The sequence below is a fragment of the Panthera onca genome, chromosome B3 (genome assembly GCF_046562875.1).
Source record: "Panthera onca isolate mPanOnc1 chromosome B3, mPanOnc1 haplotype 2, whole genome shotgun sequence".
Lineage (NCBI taxonomy): Eukaryota > Metazoa > Chordata > Mammalia > Carnivora > Felidae > Panthera > Panthera onca.
This window is the reverse complement of record NC_138344.1, coordinates 20,767,057-20,787,822: the sequence shown is the minus strand read 5'-3', so window position 1 is coordinate 20,787,822 and position 20,766 is coordinate 20,767,057. Positions and strand designations below refer to the sequence as shown.

The window sequence follows — 20,766 nt, the reverse complement described above, 5'->3', positions numbered from 1 at the left end:
GGAGGTGCTGGGCCCAGAGGATGTCTAGGGCTATAGGATTGTCACTAAAATTATTCAGGGGACACAGTAGAGGCCATCTAGAGGGGCATGAGGGTGGCCGGACTCTGTTAACATGCAGCTCTGTTAACATGCATTCAATGCCTAAAATAAATATGTTAACTGGCACCAAATGTACAGGTTCTCTGTCTTCCAGAGGGCAGCATGAGGTGGCCTCCATGGACCCTCAGGGCCTATCATCCTTGGGGTTTCTGGTTGGAAGCTAGAAGTGTCCACTCTATGTTGGTTTCAAACTGGCTGGAGGAGAAGGGGGTCAGGCTAGCCATCTTGAGCGTGCTTGGGAAGGAAGGGGGCCACTCACCATCTGCAGGACATCAGAAGAGACCATCTGCATGCAGCACATGGCTGTGGCCAACGCACACACGATGGTGGAGAGGACATTGAGGGCACACACGCTGAAGAGGAGATCCTGTGAGAGAGAAAAAGGCAGAAGAAAGTCAGTCTCATCCTGACAACCCAGAAGGCAGATCCTTAGCATTTCCATCAAGGTCCAGAAAAAGTGTGGCCAATTGTTATCCACTCCATGGAGGTCTTGTTTTGTAGCTTTTTGTTTGCTTCATAATCAAAACTGGACTTTAATAGAGACACATCTGTTTATTCTTCTACAATGCTGATCGAATTATTAGATACTAAATGATATATTTCACAATTTTGATCATGATTAGGCAGTCACTGTCTAAGAAAATCTTGGAATCACCAGCATTTAAGTGGGTGGGAAATCTTTATTAATTATAAAATGTATCTCAAAATTTTTAAGTATTTAATAAAATGCCAAGCTTGCTTGCTTGCTTTCTTCCTTCCTTTCTTTCTTTCTTCCTTTCTTCCTTTTTACTGTTTATTCATTTTTGAGAGAGAGAGACAGAGCACGAAGAGGGGAGGGGCAGAGAGGGAGAGACACAGAATCTGAAGCAGGCTCCAGGGTCTGAGCTGCCAGCACAGAACCCTACGTGGGGCTCGAACTCATGAACCATGAGATCATGATCTGAGCTGAAGTCAGACACTTAACTGAGGAAGCCACCCAGGCACCCCTAAAATGCCAAGTTTTTAAATTAAGCTTTTTACCTTGGGGTAATGGTAGAATCACATGCAGGTATATAAGAAATAATACAGAGAAATCCTGCATACTCTTTACTCAGTTTCCCCCATGGTAGCATCTTACAAAACTATAGTGAAATATCATAGCCAGGATTGATGTGGATGCAGTCAAGAAGAACATTTCCATCATCACAAGGCTCCCTGCCCCATGTTGCCCTTTCATTGACCAACATACCTCCTTCCCCCTGTTCCAGCTCAACCCTTGTCAACCATTAATCTGGTCTCAATTTTTATAATTTTGTCCTTTCAAGAACCATATACAAGTGGAATCATATAGCATGTAACCTTACTTTTTTCACTCAGCATAATCCCTTGAAGATTCATCCACGCTGTTGCATGTATCGTAGTTCATTCCTTTTTACTGTTGAGCAGTATTCCATGGCTTGGATGTAGCCAGTTTGCTCAATCAGGCACCAGATGAGAAATATCTGGGTTGTTTTCAGTTTGTTGGCTTATACAAATAAAGTTGCCATTAACATTTGTGTACAGGTCTTTGTGTGACCATAGGTTTTTATTTCTCTGGGAAAAATGTCCAAGAGTACAGTTGTTGAGTCACATGGTAATTGAATGTTTAGTTTTATGAGAAACTGCCAAATTGTTTTCCACACTGGATGAACCATTTTACGTTCCTACCAGCAGTGTATGAATGATCCAGCTTCTCTGTTTCCTTGTCCACACTTGGTATCACCATTTTTATTTTAGCCATTCTGATAGGGAGTGTAGTGATATACCAATATGGTTTTAATTTGTATTTCCTTGATGGCTAATGCTGCTAAACATCTTCATGTGTGCTCAGTTTTTTAAGTTTATTTATTTATTTTGAGAGAGAGAGAGAACGAACATGGGAGGGGCAGAGAGATAGAGGGAGAAAGAATCCCACACGGGCTCTGCACTGTCAGCTCAGAACCCATGTGGGGTACAAACTCATGAACCGTGAGATCATGACCTGAGCTAAGTGAAAACAAGAGTCAGACGCTTAACCAGCTGAGCCACCCAGGCAACCCTATGTGTGCTCATTGGATATCTATGCCCTCTTAGGTAATGTGTCTGTTCATACCTTTTTCCCATTCCCCAAATGCACTGGATGCATTTTTATTGAGTTTTGAGAGTTCTTTTTGCATTTAAGATCCTGCTCTTTTGTCAGATATGTGGTTTGCAAACATTTTTTCCCAGTCCATAGTTTGTCTTTTAATCCTCTTCACACAAGTTTTCACTGAACACAAGTTTTGTAAGTTTCATGTTCACAAGATCCAGCTTACCAATTTTACTTTATGGATCATGCTTTTGGTGTCAAGTTTAAGAACTTCTGTCTAATCCAAGATTGTGAAGATTTCTGGGTTTTCTATTCTGTTCCATTGATACATATGTATGTTTTTGTGCCAGTACCATAATGTTTTGATGACTATAGCTTTGTAACACAGCTTGAAGTCTGAAATTGTGATGCCCCCAGCTTTGCTTTGCTTTGTCAAGATTGCTTTGGCTATTCAGGGTCTTTTGTCCTTCAATGCAAAATTTAAGATTGTTTTTAAATGCTGGTGGCATTTTGATAGGGATTGCACTGAATGTGTAGATTGCTTTGGGTGGTATAGACATTTTAACAGTATCTGTTATTCCAATCCATAAGCATGGAATGTTTTTCCATTTCTTTGTGTCCTCTTCACTTTCTTTCATAAGTGTCCTATAGTTTTCAGAGTATAGATCTTTTACCTCTTTGGTTAGGTTTATTCCTAGGTATCTTAGGGTTTTTGGTATAATTGTAAAATGGGATTGATTCCTTGATTTTTTTTTCTGATGCTTCATTATTGGTATATAGAAATGCAACAGATTTCTGTACCTTGATTTTATATCCTGTGAGTTTGCTGAATTCATGTATTAGTTCTAGCGAATTTTTTGGTGGAGTCTTTCAGGTTTTCTACATAGAGTATCATGTCACCTTTGAATAGTGAAATTTTGACTTTTTCCTTCCCAGTTTGGATGTCTTTTATTTCTTTTTGTTGTCTGATTGCTGAGGCTAAGACTTCCAGTACTATGTTAAATAGTAATGGTGAGAGTGGACATCCCTGTCTTGTTCCTGACCATTGAGTAAAAGCTCTCATTTTTTTTTCCCAATTGGGTATATTAGTTGTGGATCTTTCATATATGGCCTTTATGATGTTGGGGTTCATTCCATCTATCCCTACTTAAGAATTTTTATCAAGAAAGGATGCTGTATTTTGTCAAATGCTTTTTCTGCATCTATTGAGAGAATCATGTGGTTCTTAGCCTTTCTTTTATCAATGTGGTATATCATATTGATTGATTTGTGAGTATTGAACCATCAGTGAAGCCCAGGAATAAATACCACTTGTGGTGACTAATTATTTTAATACTGTTGAATTAAATTTGCTGGTACCTTGTTGTGAATTTTTGCATCCATGTTCAGGGATACTGGCCTATAATTCTGCTTTTTAGTGGGGTCTTTTTCTGGTTTTGGAGTCAGTGTAATCGTGGCCTCCTAGAAGAAATTTGGGAGTTTTCCTTCTATTTTTTTGGGGGGGAGGACAGTGTGAGAAGAACAGGTATTAATTCTTCTTTAAATGTCTTGTAGAATTCCCCTGGGAAGCCATCTGGTGACTTTTGTTTGTTGGGAAATTTTTGATTGCTTATTCAATTTCTTTTCTGGTTATGGGTCTATTCAAACTTTCTATTTCTTCCTGTGTCAATTTTGGTAGCTTGTATGTTTCTAGGAATTTGTCTATTTCTTCCAGCTTGTGCAGTTTATTGGCATATATTTTTTCATAATCTCTTATAATTTTTGGTATTTCTGTGGTGTTAGTTGTGATCTCTCCTCTCTGATTAATGACTTTATTTATTTGAGTTCTTTCTCTTTTCTTTCTGACAAGTCTGGCTAGGGGTTTATCAATTAATTTTATTAATCTTTTCAAGGAATCAGCTCTTGGTTTCATTGATATGTTCTGTTTTTGTTTGTTTCTCTTTCGTTTATTTCTGCTCTAGTTTTTATTAGTTCCCTTCTGCTAGATTTAGGTTTTTATACTGCTCCTTTTCTAGCTCCTTTAGGTGTAAAGTTAGGTTGTGTATTTGAGACTATTCTTGCTTCTTGATACAGGCCTGTATTGCAATATACTTCTCTCTTGGACTGCCTTTGCTGCATCCAAAGGGCTTGGACTTTCATGTTTTAATTTTCCTTTGCTTCCATATATTTTCTAATTTCTTCTTTAATTTCCAGGTTAACCCATTCATTCTGTAGTAGGATGTTTTTAACCTTCCATGTATTTGTGGGATTTCCAAATTTTTTCTTGTGGTTGATTTCAAGTTTCATAGTGTTGTGGTCTGCAAATATGCATGGTATGATCTCCATCATTTTGTACTTGCTGAGGACTGATTTATAACCCAATATGTGATCTATTCCAAAGAATGTTCCATGTGCACTTGAAAAGAATGTGTATTCTGCTGCTTTAGGATGGCATGTTCTGAATATAACTGGTAAGTCCAACTGGTCCAGTGTGTCATTCAAAGCCATTGTTTCCTTGTTGATTTTCTGCTTAGATGATATGTCCATTGTTGTAAGTGGGGTATTAAGGTCTCCTACTATTATCTATTATTAATTATCTATTATTATCAATGAGTTTATGTTTGTTATTAATTGATTTATATACTTGGGTGCTCTCAAGGTGGGGGCATAAATATTTATAATTGTTAGATCTTCTTGATGGACAGACCCCTTAATTGTGGTATAATGCTCTTCTTCGTCTCTTGTTACAGATTTTGGTTTAAAATCCAGTTTTCCGGATATAAGTATGGCTACTCTGGTTTTTTCCTTTTTTTTACATCCATTAGAATGATAGATGGTTCTCCATCCCTTCACTTTCAATCTGCAGGTATCATTAGGTCTTTATAAAATAAGTCTCTTGTAGGCAGCATATAAATGTGTCTTGTTTTTATTTTTATACATTCTGATACCCTATGTCTTTTGATTGGAGCATTTAGCTCATTTACATTCAGGGTGATTATTGATAGATATGAATTTAGTGCCATTGTGTTACCTCTAAAGTAAGTGTTTCTGGTGATGTTCTGTATTCCTTTCTAGTCTTTGTTGGCTTTGTTCCCCTTTTCCCCAAAGAGTTCCCTTTAATATTTCTTGCAGGGCTGGCTTAGTGGTTACAAACTCTTTAGTTTTTGATTCTCTGGGGAACTCTTCATCTCTCCTTCTATTCTGAGTGACAGGTTTGCTGGATAAAGCATTCTTGGCTGCATATTTCATATTTTCCCATTCAGCACATTGAATATATCATGCCACTCCCTTCTGGCCTGCCAAGTTTCTGTGGACAGATCTGCTGTGAATCTGATCTGTCTTCCCTTGTAGTTTAAGGACTTTTTCCCCTTGCTGCTTTGAGGATTCTTTCCTTGTCTGTGTCTTTTGTGAATTTGACTATGATGTGTCTTGGTGATGGCCAGCTTTTATTGAATTTATTGGGAGTTCTCTTGCTCCCATGTGCTTCTTGGATTTTCACATCTGTTTCCCTCCTCAGATTAGGGAAGTTTTCAGCTATAATTTGCTGAAATAAACCTTCTGCCCCTCTTTTTCTCTCTTCATCTTCTGAGACTCCTATGATATGAATGTTATTATGCCTTAAGGAGTAACTGAGTTCTCTAAGTCTACACTCATGATATAATACCTTTGTTTTTCTCCTCTTTTCTACTTCATTATTTTCTATAATTTTATCTTCTATATCATTGATTTGTTCCTCTGATTCGTCCATCCTCCTTGTCTTGGCATCATTCAGGCTTGCATCTTGGTTAGTGCATTTTTAAATCATGCTGCCTGCTCCCGGGTTTCTGCCCTCCTTCCCCACCAGAGCACTGCTAAGCCAACCAGGCACAACCCCAGCAGCAGCGTGGATCTCTAAAACTTTAGTCTGTTGTGTATAAAGACTTGGAAATATTCAGCCCCTCTCCTTTTCCCATCAATGGTTTTTGGGAAGGGTTTTCTTGTGCAGTACCCTCTGCATTTTCACTCTTTTTTCACTCTTTCTCTCTCACTCTTCTCGCAATGATCAGGGTTTCCTCCCCTCCACAGCACCCACAGTTCTTTTCTCCTTCAAATCAACTTCCACAGTTCCTACCTTCCATGAGGTGGTCATTTTTCTACTTGTAGATGTTCAGCCTTGTTTTCTCAGTCCTCAGATCAATTCCTTGGGTGTTAAGAATGATTTGATATTTATCTAGCTGTGTTTGAGGGATGAGGCAAGCTTAGGGTCACCTTACTCCTCCACCATCCTAACCACTCTCCCCTGGATTACTGTTATGGTAATTTTGGGGTAAATATCCAGTAATGTGATTACTGGATCATAGGGTAGTTCTACTTTTAATTTTTTGAGGAACCTCCATACTGTTTTCCAGAGTGGCTTCACCACGTTGCAATCCCACCAAAAGTGCAAGAGGGTTCCTTTTTCTCCACATCCTTGCCAACACTTGTCATTTCTTGTGCTTTTGATTTTAGCCATTCTTACAGGTGTGAGGTGATATCTCACTTCAGTTTTGGCTTGAATGAAATGTATTTCTTACATAAGAAGACTTGAAAGTTGAAAATTACTCCTTGATCGTTAGGCTGCAAAACAGATGTTGTATTAGCAGGCATGAAAATGACATTACTTTCATTGTGCATCTTCATCAGAGTCGATCTGTCTTTAGAATCTTTGAGGCCAGGCATTGACTTTTCCTCTCTAGCTATAAAAGTCCTAAATGGCATCTTCTTCCTATAGGCAACTGTTTCTTCTCCATTGAAAATCTACTATTGAATGTAGCCACCTTCATCAATGATCTTACCTAGATCTTCTGAATAACTTAGTGCAACTTATACATCCACACTTGTTGCTTCACCTTGTACTTTTATGCTACAGAGACAGCTTCTTTCCCTAAACCTCATGAAGCAACCTCTTCTAGCTTCAAACTTTCTGTCCGCAGCTTCCTCACCTCTCTCAGTCCTTGTAGAACTGAAGAGAGTGAGGGCCTTGCTCTGGATTAGGCTTTTGCTTAAAGGAATGTGTGGCTGTTTGATCATCTATCCAGCCCACTAAAACTTTCTCCACGTCAGCATTAAGGCTGTTTTTCTTTCTTAACATTCATGTGCTCACTGGAGTAGCACTTCCAATTTCCTTCAAGAACATTTTCTTTGTATTCACTAATTGGATGACTGGTACCAGAGCTCTAGCTTTTAGCCTATCTCAGCTTTCAACATGCCTTTTTCACTAAGCCTAATCATTTCTAGCCTTTGGTTTAAAGGGAGAGATATTCAACTCTTCCTTTCACTTGAACACTTAGAGGCTGTTGTAGGGTTATTAATTATCCTACTTTCAATATTGTTATGTCTCCGGAAACAGGTAGACCCAGAGAGAGAGAGAAAGAGAGAGAGACAGCACACACCAGAGAATGGCTGGTCAGTGGAGCAGTCAGAACACATACATTTATCAATTCAGTCTGCCATTTTATATATGGGCATGGTTTATGGTGCCCCAAAACAATCTTAACAGTAAAACATCAGAGATTGCTGCTCACAGCTCACCATAAAAAATATAATAATAATGAAAGTCACAATATTGTGAGAATTGCCAAAAGGTGACAGAGACAAGAAGTGAACAAGTGCTGTGGGAAAAATGTTGCCAGTAGACTTGCTTGATGCAAACAAACCTTCAATTTGTAAAAAAAATACAGTATCTAAGAAGTGCAGTAAAATGAAACACAATAAAACAAGGTCTACCTGTAAGGATATGGCCTCAAATTCAATTTTACTCATTCAAAAATGTACAAAATACTGTACATACTCAAAAAGATATCAGGAAAATTGGATCTTTCACCTGAAAGACCATGGCACTAATGAGGTTAGTTTCAGTGATCTAATCAAGGGATTGACAAATCCTCAAGAGGAGGTGGGAAGTATTACATTTCCTGACATGCATCATACATGCATGAGGTATGTGTCCACATGACTTTCTATTCTGGGAGCATTCCCAGAATGTAATTCCCATTACACATGAACCCACATGTTATCTATCTCATCCTTTAAGAAAGTTCCCCACTCTCCTGTAAGTCATTATGATCACAAAGTCTTTCTGCAATCCCTTTCCCACTCATTTGTTCTCAAAGCTGACTTGTAAAATAGCCAAAAAGGAGGGTTATTATGATATTATAGGGGACAAAGTTAACATACCATTTTTAAACAAATACCCAAGGTTAAACTGTTCAATGACAATGTGAAGACAGAGAACTGAGTCTCGTTTTTCAGATTTGTTAGGCAGAAATGAGCAGGGCTCAGTCTAGGGATAATTATTCCTCACTCCTGAGGGAAAACTGTGTTGATTACTCTGAATAATGTGGGAACAAGTGCTACTCTCAGACCTGTGTGAGCACATCTAAGAATAGACACTGTTCTCTAAACCTTTTCTGTGGTTCCTTCCCTAGACTCCAATAGTTTCTTTACGTGCATGGGCTAATCATTATCCAACTGAATACTCCAGAGGGAACCTCTAAAGACTCCAGAGTTCTCTCCCCTCCACTATCCTGTCCTGGGAACTCTAGTCCCTAGGCTTTAGTCTCCCTAGGACTTTCAGCTTTGTGTCCCCAACTCAGGGAGTCTGTAGGGATCCTGTTGAGTCCCCCTTCCCTGATCTGTGACCTGGAATCTTTTGAGGCTGTAAGCTGGGACATTTACTGACCATATCGCAGGGATCACTGTCCTTCATTGCCTGATGTTCAATGTCTTCATATTTTGTCTGTTTTTTTTTTTTGGGGGGGGGGGAGTGGGCGTGGGGAATTGTTTCAGGTGGGAGACTAAATCCAGTTCCTGTAATTCTGTCTTGGCCAAAAGCTCTTGGTGGCTTTTTTTTTGTTTGTTTGTTTCAGTTTTCTCAGCGGCTGTAGCAGGGCTTAGACATCTGCCTTAAGTCTTCTGTGCAACATTACTATGGCCATCTCAAGTGTCCTCCCTGCTCCTGCAGCCACTAAGGATGGAGCAGGATGGGAGCTCAGTTGTGGAAAAGAGCACACAACGATGTGGTTGGAAAAAGGCTAAGGAGGTTTTTTTTTTTTTTTTATTTCCTAAGTGATGAGATACCTCTGAAGATGTGTGATGTTGGGAAAAAGATAATGTAAGCTATTTTCACAAACAGTGGAGAGAAACACCTTTTGCAGGGCCTACTACCATAGAAACTGGGATGTAGCAGGTGCTCAGTAAATATGTGTTGAAATGAGAGACTGGAAACATGGGGGTAACCATTTTGTCACTGCTGCAGAGGAATGAAACCAAAGTGCATGGAGGAAGCATGGAGACCGGGAGTCTGAGAGTGACTCTGAAGCTAAAACCAACAGGGCATGGCCATTGGTTGGGGGCAGACTGGAATGTGGGAGAAGAATGGGTAGGAGATGATTCTGAGGCATACATTGTGAGTGGGAGCATGAGATGCCAGCAGTTGTGCCAGGGACCTGTGAGAAAGCAGCAATCTTCAAAGAATAACCAATGTGGTCTGGGACATGTAAAGCTGAGCTACCAGGAGCCTGCCCACAGAGACGTTAGTGATCAGTTGGAAAGGCAGGTCTGGAGCACATTATGGAGGTCAGGACTGAAGATGTGGACTAGGTGTCATCCCTACAGAATCAAGATGTGCCTTCACCTGTGGGTGCCCTTGATGTATCTGATGGCCTGGGGTTCACTCCTTCCCATCTCCAGACCTACCAGACCACAGGGGATTAGGTTGCTCCAGACTCCCTGGAGAAGAGGGCATTCTTGGATGAAATTACCATCCTCCCCTTAAAGACACCAGAGAATAACCTCAGACAGTATGTATAAATCTTAATTATGTATTTTTTATCTCTCAGGGGGCAATTCAAAATTAGAACCAATATAGTGACATCTCTTAATGTACCATAACCAAAAACATAAACAGTACCTGAATTTTGTCCTCAATCTAAAAATTTCAACTTTATTGACCACATATTCCACTGTCATTAAAATGAATGCCCTTTTAAAAAGAACACTAATTTTGTATATACTCTCATTTACAACCACATAAAACCACTCACACACAAAAAACACAAATCACAACCTTTTTTGAATATGCATCAGGAGGCAAATGCCACTTTATGTCTCATGGCGTATATTCATTTGAAACACACACCAGAAAGACGTCTTCTTCTTCTTCTTCTTCTTCTTCTTCTTCTTCTTCTTCTTCCAGCTGTTAAAATGTTTGGCTTTCTTTTCTTTTTTCTTTTTTTTTTAGATAACTGTACATCACCTGGAATTACGTTTATGTGTTTCTTTGGAATTCTCTCTCTGGCTTAAGTAATGCCTTTACTTCTGCTCTTTGACAGCTTTATCAAGAATCCTCTATAAGTACTGAAAGCTGTGCTCTATAAAATATTTTTATAAGGTCATTCAAAATGGCAAGTGTTAAAACAGGGTGCATCTTTCACTGTGGATACTAAGTTTGCTGTCAGCCATTGTGCATACTTCCTCTAATAAAACTAGGAAATCATGTATATAACAAATCATGTATAAAACAAAACCAAGAGGAAATACTTAGGTAAACTTACATGTGATGAATTCTTTTAAAATTCTCTCCAATCCAAGTAAATTCTGAATATTAATAACACGATTAACAGAGGAAGGTGACAGACATGATAAATTATGCATTAAAAAACATTAAAAATCCAGGAGTTTGATTCCTTTGGTTGTTTGAAATACCATTGTCCAGAGGTCAAATGATCTTACATTCATTTCTACTAGCTCCTTGACCAGTTTTTTTCAACATTTTTAAAATTTGAATAAAGAAAGAGATCCCATTATCAGCCAAAGTGTAATGACAAAAGGTAAGGAAAGGCTCATGGTATAAAAACTATACCATAGCCAATGAGACCACAGCCAATAGTAATTGTAAGTGTGTTATAATTGGGAGTTGGGTTTTATCAGAATTATCCTATTGAAGCTTCCTAATTACTCGATGCAGGGATAACTATATCAGCGGGTCTTTCATGGAAGGAAAGGGATTCAAATGTTGGGAAAAAAAGGATGTTAGAAAAGCTGGGTGGGAGTGATGGAGAGTATGACCAGAAACTACACGTGTTGCCATCCCATTCTGTGTTCCAGGTGGGGACGGCCAAGCTCAGTGACTTCCAGAGCTTAGAACCTCCTGCATTAAAGCACAAGGTACACTCATTACTGGGCTGCTCTACTCTGAGAACAAAGCAAATATGTGAAGATTTCAAAACTCTCAACACCATTCTCACGTCACCAGCTTGAACTTACGTATCCTCCGTAGGTCCTTCCCATCTGTCCCTCCCCTCCCAAATCCAGTGCCTATCCAGCTCAGACCTTCATTAACACCTATGTCCTTGGACAACTTACCCCATTTTCACAACCACTCTCTTCCTCTTCTGACCCACCCTGCCTAGGAGGAGTATTTAAAGGGCTTCTCTCATTACAGTTCTTTCTTATCTTTCTTTGTCTCTTGGATCCAAATGTGATTCTGTTTTCAAGGGCCAGGTTGAATCTCATTTCCTTCAGTATCTTCTTCTCCAACAGCTGATATCACAGAAAATTTTTCCTCTTTTGAACCCACAGGGCAACCTGCACCATATATTTTCTATTGCACTGTGATGTTAGACACTGGTCACAGACTGTTACCTGACATGTAATGTGATCTGTGTTGGAAGAGCCAGTCTGCTCTGGGTCCTGAACATGCCTGCAAGTTCCTGCTGGGCATGCCAAGAAGATAAACACTGACAGCTCTTTACCCTGCCTATTTCCCAGGGTTGTGTTTGCAACAAGCAAACTTGAGGAAGGAGGTAACACTGCCTCTAGACAAAGGATGGGTTTATTACAAATGCATCAAATTCCCCAGGCTCAGTGCTTCTCTGCTTAATGTAGCTCACTGCATGTGCAGGCATCCATGATGGATCCTTTGTATCATCCCTGAAGACTTGGGCACAGGGAACTCACACAAACCAACATGAAGCTCAGGCTACTGCTTTCACCATGAATAGAAAGTCCTTTGTCTCTGAACCATGAGTCTCATGTCCTCTGCCAGAGAAGTAACAGTTAATTCTAACAGGCTACTTTGTTAGCTTGAAAGCAAGTAAAATCTCAGACTCTGCACAGTTCCTGACAGTATATTTCCATCTTCATTTTGAGAGGGCATCATGAACAGAGAACGAGTCTTCTGCTCTTCCCTATAGTAGAATATCTCATTCAAAACAAATGACTGGTAAACATTTGTTTGATAATGTATGGGATATTTCATTATTCTATTCTGAATTTAAAGTTCAGAGTGGAAGGAAATGTTATGCTTAATTTCCAAATTTCCAACCACACAAAGAGAAAAATTCACCATCACCAAAATAAATTAATGGATGTGCAAGACTCTGCTTCTGTACAAACACTTTTGTTGGTAGTATGATCTTTGTGTGTGTGTGTGTGTGTGTGTGTGTGTGTGTAAAATTTGTGACTTCTATTTTCCATAAAATTTCTCAAGTGACAAGTTACATCCTGGAACAGATCCCAGTCCATTTAATTTGTCTCTGTAGAAAGCAGTTCTTGCAGACAGAGGTTTTCATGGCTGGCTTGAATACTGATCTTAGAAAAGGAGATAAAATTAGGCTGTCATATGGAGAAGGTAAGTGATTCATGGAGGAATCTGCAAAACTTGTAATTTCAAGATGCAAACATTCTACTTAGGATCCCTACAAATTTAAGTGAATTTTGGCCTTGCTTTGGTCTCTCAGGCACCATCAATAACACAAATGCTACCAGGAGAGGACAGGTTTGCTTCTCATATAATATATGCTGTTTGTTCAATGGCACTTTTAACTTTGAGCAAGGACTCATGAGGAGATTTACACTCTCCACAATGGTGCAGAACTGCACCTTATTTGCCAATTCAAAACCTGTTCTCTGCCCTCTGAAGCAATAGCTTTTAGTTTTTAGTTGGTGGATGTAAATTCCCTACGTAACTATATAAATAATTGTAATTTATAGACTAATTATTTTCTTATAATTCTATCAAGTTTTAAGATCAAGAAAACTGTTTGCCATGTTTCTGAAATTTAAGGAAGGATAATCAGGTAAAAAATAAATTTCTCTCTTTGTGTGTGTTGCATGCACCATATGTGTATCTCTCTCTCTCTCTCTCTCTCTATCTATATAAAATGAATTTTCCTGTTTTCTTGCTGTTATTGATTTCTAGTTTCATTTTATTGTGGTCAGAAAAGATACCTTGTATGATTTCAATCTTCTTAAGACTTGTTTTGACTTAAGACTTGTTTTATGACCTAACTTGTAATCTATCCTGGAGAATGTTCCATGTATTCTTGTACTGTTGGGTGAAAAGCTCTGTATGTATCTGTTAGGTCTATTTTGTTCAAGTCCACTTCTTCTTTATTGATTTTCTGTCTGGATGTTCTATTATTGAAAGTAGCATATTGAAGTCTTCTATTATTGTTTTGCTGATTTCTCCTTTCAAAGCTGTCAATATCAATTTATATACATAGGTGCTCGATGTTGAGTGCATATATATTTACAACTGCTTTATCTTTCGTTGAATTGACTTTTTACCGATGACGTTCATTGTCTATAAACAGTTTTGGACTTAAAGTCTACTTTGTCTGATATAAGTATAGCCACACTGCTTTCTTTTGGTTACCGTTTGCATGGAATACCTTTTGCATCCCTTCACTTTTAGCCTATGTGTGTTCTTGAATCTAAAGTGAGTTTCTTCTAGGCAGCTTACAGTTAGATACTGCTTTTTTTTTTTTTTTTTTTTTTTTTTTGTACATCCAGCCATTCTGTATTTTTTTTAACTGGGGATTTAGTCTATTTAGTAATTATTGATAGGGAAAGATTTACTATTGCCATTTTGTTAACTGTGTTCTGTTTGTCTTGAAGGCCTCTTGTCCTTTTTCCCTCTCTCACCACTGTCTTCTTTTGTGTTCCAGTTTGTTTGTTTGTTTTGTAGTGATAGGTCTTGAATCCTTTCTCTTTTACTTTTGTTTAACTTTTATAGGTATTTTCTTTGTGGTTACCAAGAGGCTTACATAAAATATAGAAATTAACAGTCTATATATTTTATAAAATATAACTTTCTTTATATTCCTTTATAACATATATTTTTCCTATAAATTCTGAATTTCTAAAAACTCACTGTGATTCTAATTAGTCTCTAGCTCTAAAACAGTGTCAAACAAAACATTACCATATATTTATATTAAAGAAAAAATAAACAAGTGTTGTCAAGAAATCTTTGGACAAGAAGAAGGTCTTTGCACACATCAAAATGTACCATACATCTACGATCACAGAATAATGTGACACTGATAAGGAAGAGTACAGATGCAGATCCTTGTAATAATGATGGTACATTATATAACCCATGTTGGAATAATTGGCTATTTAAGAAAACAAATAATACAAATCTAGATATGAAAAGGACGAGAGAGGAAAATTCGTTCTTGTGAACATAAAGGCAAAAACGCTAAGCAAATTACTGGAAACCTAAATCCAATGGCATATTAAAAAATGCATTATGACCCAGTTTGGTTTATTCCTGTATTTTTAAATTATTTTTTATTTTGGAGAGAGAGAATGAGAGACCACATGAGTGGGAGAGAGGGGCAGAGGGAGAGAGAGAGAGAAAGACAGACAAAGAGAGGGAGAGAGAGAGAGAGAGAGAGAGAGAGAGAGAGAGAATCTCAAGCTGACTCCATGCTCAGTGTGGAGCCCAAAGTAGGGCTTGATTCCATGTTGTGATCCCATGACCCTGGGATCATGACCTGAGCTGAAATCAAGAGTTGGATGCCCAATCAACTGAGCCACCCAGGCACCCTATTCCTGTATTATAAGGATGTTTTAACATAAGATAATATATTAATGGAATTTACCACATTAAATGAGAAAATCATATTTAATCTCAATAGATGCAGAATAGCAGTTGCTATTTTATTTATTTCAACACAAGTTTAAAAGCTCCTAATAAACTAGAAATAGATGAATGCTCCTTTAGGTTAAGAAGACCTACAGCAAATATCAGGAAGGAGATGGGGATGGCTAGCATTATCACTTCTATTCAACACCATATAGCAGATCTCAACCATTAGAATAAGTCATTAAAAAGAAGTAAACTGTATACAATAAGAAGAAAAATTTCCATTATTCCCAAATGATTATTTACATATAAAACCCAAGAACATGTTCAAATATTTAAATTAAATAAGACTATTGAGAAATATTGCTGGATAGAAGAGCAAAGTGCAAAATTAATTGCATTCTCATACACCAGCAACAAACGGCAAGTATGATTTTTAAAAAAATATATGACTTATAATAGCAACAAAATATACTCAAGAATATAGAAAAATGGAATAAATGATAAATAGCATATTGATAACTAAAAAATAATGAGATACAGCTTGAGAAGGATAGGTATTAACTCTGCTTTAAATGTCTGGTAGAATTCTTCAGGGAAGTCATCTGGTCCAGGACTCTTATTTGTTGGGAGATTTTTGGTAACTGATTCAATTTCTTCACTACTTATGGGTCTGTTCAAATTTTCTATTTCTTCCCATTTGAGTTTTGGTAATGTGTGGGTGTTTAGGAATTTGTCCATTTCTTCCAGGTTGTCCAATTTGTTGGCATATAATTTTTCATAGTATTCCCTGATAATTGCTTGCATTTCTGGGGGATTGGTTGTAATAAATCCATTTTCATTCATGATTTTATCTATTTGGGTCCTCTCTCTTTTCTTTTTGAGAAGCCTGGCTAGAGGTTTATCAATTTTGTTTATTTTTTTCAAAAAATCAACTCTTAGTTTCATTGATCTGTTCTACTGTTTGAGTTGAGGTGCTGTGGGGGAGAGGGAAAGTGGGTGATGGGCATTGAGGAGTGCACTTGTTGGGATGAGCACTGGGTGTTGTACGGAAGCCAATCTGACAATAAATTATATTTAATATAAAAAATAAACATTCTGTCTGATCACAAAAAAAGCAAAACAAAAAAGACTCACTTTCAGTAATATGTTAATCTATGCAAATTAATTTATATATCTAATGGAATCCCAATAAAGATCACAACAAGGTTCTGTGTATGTGTGTGCAGACTAAGAGGATGGCACTAAAATCTAGATAGCAGAGCATAAGACCAAGAATCGCCATGGCAGACTTCCACTTCAGGTAGTACTGCTGGAAGATTTCTTGAGATGGTCCCTCCTGCTACAGAACAGATTCTGAACAACGCATTGTTCTTGATACATTGCTGACCTTGCAGAAAACAGAGGCGATCTCCAAAGGCCTCCTCATTTTCACTTCTCCTTCCAAATTAAAGGACCAACTTGTGAACCAAACCTGGAGCTACAAAATGTGAGCAGAGAGCAAGTGTAGAAACAAGATTGTCCTAAGAGTAACTGCTAACAGCAACATCGAGATTTGGTTCCTTGGGCTAGCAGTAAGAAGTGTCAGTTGAATAGAGACTTCAGAATGAAGTTCAGACATTCAAAAGAAACTAAAGTGCTCAGCAGTTCCTGGCCTCCAAGAGAGGAAAGATGAAATTCTCAATCAGAAATCATCCTGTATATGAGGGTATGAGCCATCTACCAGTGGGAGGCATAGAAAGAATAAATTACAGATTTAGATTCTAAATGACTTCAAATACCAGGATTATTAGACATGGAGTACATGGAATAGCTATGTATAAAATGTTTAAGAAAATATTAACAAATGGAAGCACAATGATGAATAATGAATAGAGATGATCTAAAATGGACAGGTAGTTTTTTTTTCAGCTGGAGGTCATGAGTATCAACTCTTATCCAGATACAAGTGAAATAAATTTGGACTTTATTTCTTTTATCTCCATTTGCATGGAATAATAGTTCTATCATTGATTTGGAGTATGCTGATACTTTATTAGTTTATTAAGAGTCATTATCCACTATGCTATTGGTTTGTGAAATTCACGAAGCAAACCAGTGTTAAATAAATTATGAAAAAACAAAAAAATGAACAGGTAGATTTAAAAACTATTTTAAAAGTTTCAACAGAGAGTCACCTGAGTGGCTCAGTTGGTTAATCGTCTGGCTTTTGGTATCGGCTCAAGTCATGATCTCATGGTGGTAAGATGGAGCCCCACGTCAGGCTCCAAGCTGAGTGTGGAGCCTGCTCAGGATTCTCTCTCTGCTCCTCCCCTGCCCACTCCTCTCTTTCTCTCCTCAAAATAAATAAACATTTTTTTTTTTTAAGTTTCAACAGATTTGCTTAGTTTTGCTGGCTAAGGGCAGAAGTAAGATTTCAAAGATTTAACCTCTGGTACAGCTTGAGCACCAGCCAACCAGACAGAGCCCAGCACTAACACCAGTGGCCCCAGGGTGCCAGCCATAATGCCCTAGTGGTCCTCGGATTCAGGGAAAAGCTCAGGACAGAGGGAGTGATAAATATCAAATGTAAGGACTACATATTAACACTCAAGGGAGGAAACAACAGCTTCACTTTGGGGTAAGTTTATAAGCCTAAATTCTTACCACATATCGAGACTTATCATGAAACTATAGCCACTAAGACAGTGTGGAACCAAAAGAGGAAAAATAAAATATTTGTTTAACTAAACAGAGTAGAAAGCCTAGAAAAAGATGCAAATAAATATTAAAATGAAGCATAACAGATGGAGCAAAGATTTTTGTGAAAAGAATGGACTATTCAATAACCAATGCTAAAATAATTGGCTATTCATACATCATACTCAAAAATCATTGCCATATGGATGAAGGACATAAATGTGAAAGGGAAAATTAAGTAAAATACATATATGAGAATAGCTTTATGTCCTCAAAATACGGATGGGTTTCTATAACGAAACAAAAAAACAAATCTCATACAAATCAATTAGAGACAAATAACCATAAAAATACAGGCAATAGACATGAAACTCAATTCTTAGAAGAGGAAACATAAATGATAACTATCTAAAAAGATTATCTATTTCAGTAATAACTGAGAAATCCAAATTGAGATCATAAAGTACCTTTCCTACAACTGCTAGACTGACAAAATATATTTAAAAATGCTAAATGCTGGAGACGTGGATTGATAAGGACTCAAATTTCTGATGGTAAACAAATTTCTGATGAGGAAACAAATTTCTGATGGGAGTAAAAATTGCTACAATCACTTTGGCAAATAACTGGGCATCATCTTCTTAAGTTGAATATTTGCAACAATCATATTCCTGAGACTGTTGCCATCAGAAGCTCTTGCCATATGTACCATGAGACATATGCACAGGTGTTCATTCAGACAAGTATGGTTACTAAGAATAAACAACTAGACCCACCCAATGTCATTCCACAGGGGAAGTGAGGAATACATGGACATTCACAGAATGTTCCACAGCCACGAAAATGAATGAAGTACAACTATACACAACAACATGGATAAATAAGTAGTAAATGCTTATACAACATTATGTCACTTATAAAGCAAAGCACAGAACTATAAACAGTATTATATGTAGGCATATGTACCTATGTGATTATAAAAAATCAACAAAGGAATAAAAAGCACAAAATTCAAGATGGTAGTTCCCTTTGCTGGAGAAGCACACAGGTAGATGCCAAGGATTGGTGACATTCTAGTGAGTCCCAGGTGTTTATTATTATGCATTATAATCTACATAATACTCTATTGTTGTATCCATTATTGCATTAAAAGATATTAAATGGAAATTAAAGAAAACAGGGTGAAAGGATATGCCCTCATAAAATATCAAGATCTATTATAAAAGCAGAGTGATAAAATGCCGAAAAATAAACTAAGGGAACAGAAGAGTTAACAAAAAGAACTACGTGTATATAGAAAATTTACATATGGCAAATCAGTAGAAAAAGGATAGAGCGATAAATGGTACTAGGATATTTGTTTATCCATACAGAATCATCATTAATTTCACAACCATTCACAAATGCGAATTTAAAAAAATCTAAATCTGAAAAACAGAACTCTACAACTATTAGAAGAAAAAGTAAGAGATTATTGTTATATCTTTGGGAAAGGAAAGTGTAGTCAACACTCATTTTTTAAAAGTTTATTTATTTATTTTGAGAGAGAGTGACAGTGTGAAAGTGGAGTAGGGGCAGAGAGAGAGGGAGAAAGAATCCCAAGCAGGCTCTGAACTTCAACTCATGAACCTTGAGATCATGACCTGAGCTAAAACCAAGAGTCAAACGCTTAACTGACTGAGCCACCCAGATGCCCCAGTCAATTCTCATTATTTGCAAATTCCATATTTACAAATTCATGTACTTGCTAAAATTTATTTATAACCCCAAAAATCATCTGCAGGGCTTTTCTGGTCATTTGAGGACATGCACAAAATTTGAGTTGTGTGCCATGCATATTTCTCAGCTGAAGTTGACCAAGGAGACATTCCATCTTCTTGTTTCAGTTCTCACACTGTAAACAAGTATTCTTTTTGTGGCCTAAATAGTGCCACATTTTTTGTTTCTGCTTCATGTTGGTGATTTTGCTATTTAAAATGTACCCCAAGCAAGGTGCTAAAGTGCTGTCTGGTATTCCTAAAGTGCGGGAAGGCTGTGATGTGCCTTATGGAGAAAATATGAGTGCTGGATGAGCTTTATTCAGGCATGAGTTATAGTGCTGTTAGCCTTGAGTTCAATGTTAGTGAATCCACAATATGTATTAAATAAGATGTCTTTAAACAGAAACACACATGAAACAAGGATCTGTACTGATGGGTTGATCAAAATGTCTTGACCAGAGGCTCATGGGAACTCCATATTTCCTCTAGGAACAAAGGTTCAGTATTCACTCATTCAGTGTTTGCAATGACTTTATAGAACATCAGCACTATGAATAGCGAGAATCAAGTGTATTTGCTAAACAAGACATAAAAGGCACAATCCATAAGGAAAAGATTGATAAATTCAGCTACATTGAAATGTTAAAACTTCTCTATGACAAATGACATCATAAAAAGGTTAAAAAAAAATCTGTCTACCTACCTATCTCTATAGAATGAGAATACATGCATACTTACAAACACACAAATAAGAAAGGATCAGTATTCAGGATATTTAAAAAACTTTTAAAAATGAAAAGACAACCCAATATAAAAACAACAAAAGATATGAACACATATGAGGCAACACAATGGCCCTTAGCATGTGAATGTTTCACCTCTCTGTGGTCATAAAAATGCACATGACATACTTAATGAGATACTCTGTTCCTCTTCGTGATGGCAAAAATAGAAGGCTTGGCAAGGACATAGAGAAACGGGGATCCTGAAAGAGCACTGGCGGGAGTGCACGTTAGCACAACCACTCTGGAGAATGACTCAGCAATACCTAGCAAAGTGGAAGATGCCTGCCAGCAATGCCACCCCTAGAAACATTTCCTAGAGAAATGCTCACACAGGAGCCCAGGGACACATGTTCAAGGGTGTGTAGAGCAATACTGTCTGTAATGAAAACATCTTTGAAAGAGTCCAGATTTCCTTCAACAAGAGGAAAGGTAAATAAGTATTGGTATATCCACACAATAGAAGACTGAACAGTAGCAAACTAG

The 20,766-nt window shown here is 37.6% G+C and overlaps 1 protein-coding gene across 3 annotated transcripts in view; it reads right to left on the bottom strand.

The window, feature by feature from the left end:
- Positions 1–20,766, bottom strand: part of ENTREP2 (endosomal transmembrane epsin interactor 2) — a 475,619-nt gene that overhangs the window by 34,001 nt on the left and 420,852 nt on the right. For all 3 annotated transcript variants that reach the window (XM_060617855.3, XM_060617854.3, XM_060617857.3), the window contains one exon: positions 359–466. In XM_060617855.3, coding sequence (XP_060473838.1) covers positions 359–466 — 108 coding nt within the window. The remainder of the gene's footprint in view (positions 1–358; positions 467–20,766) is intronic.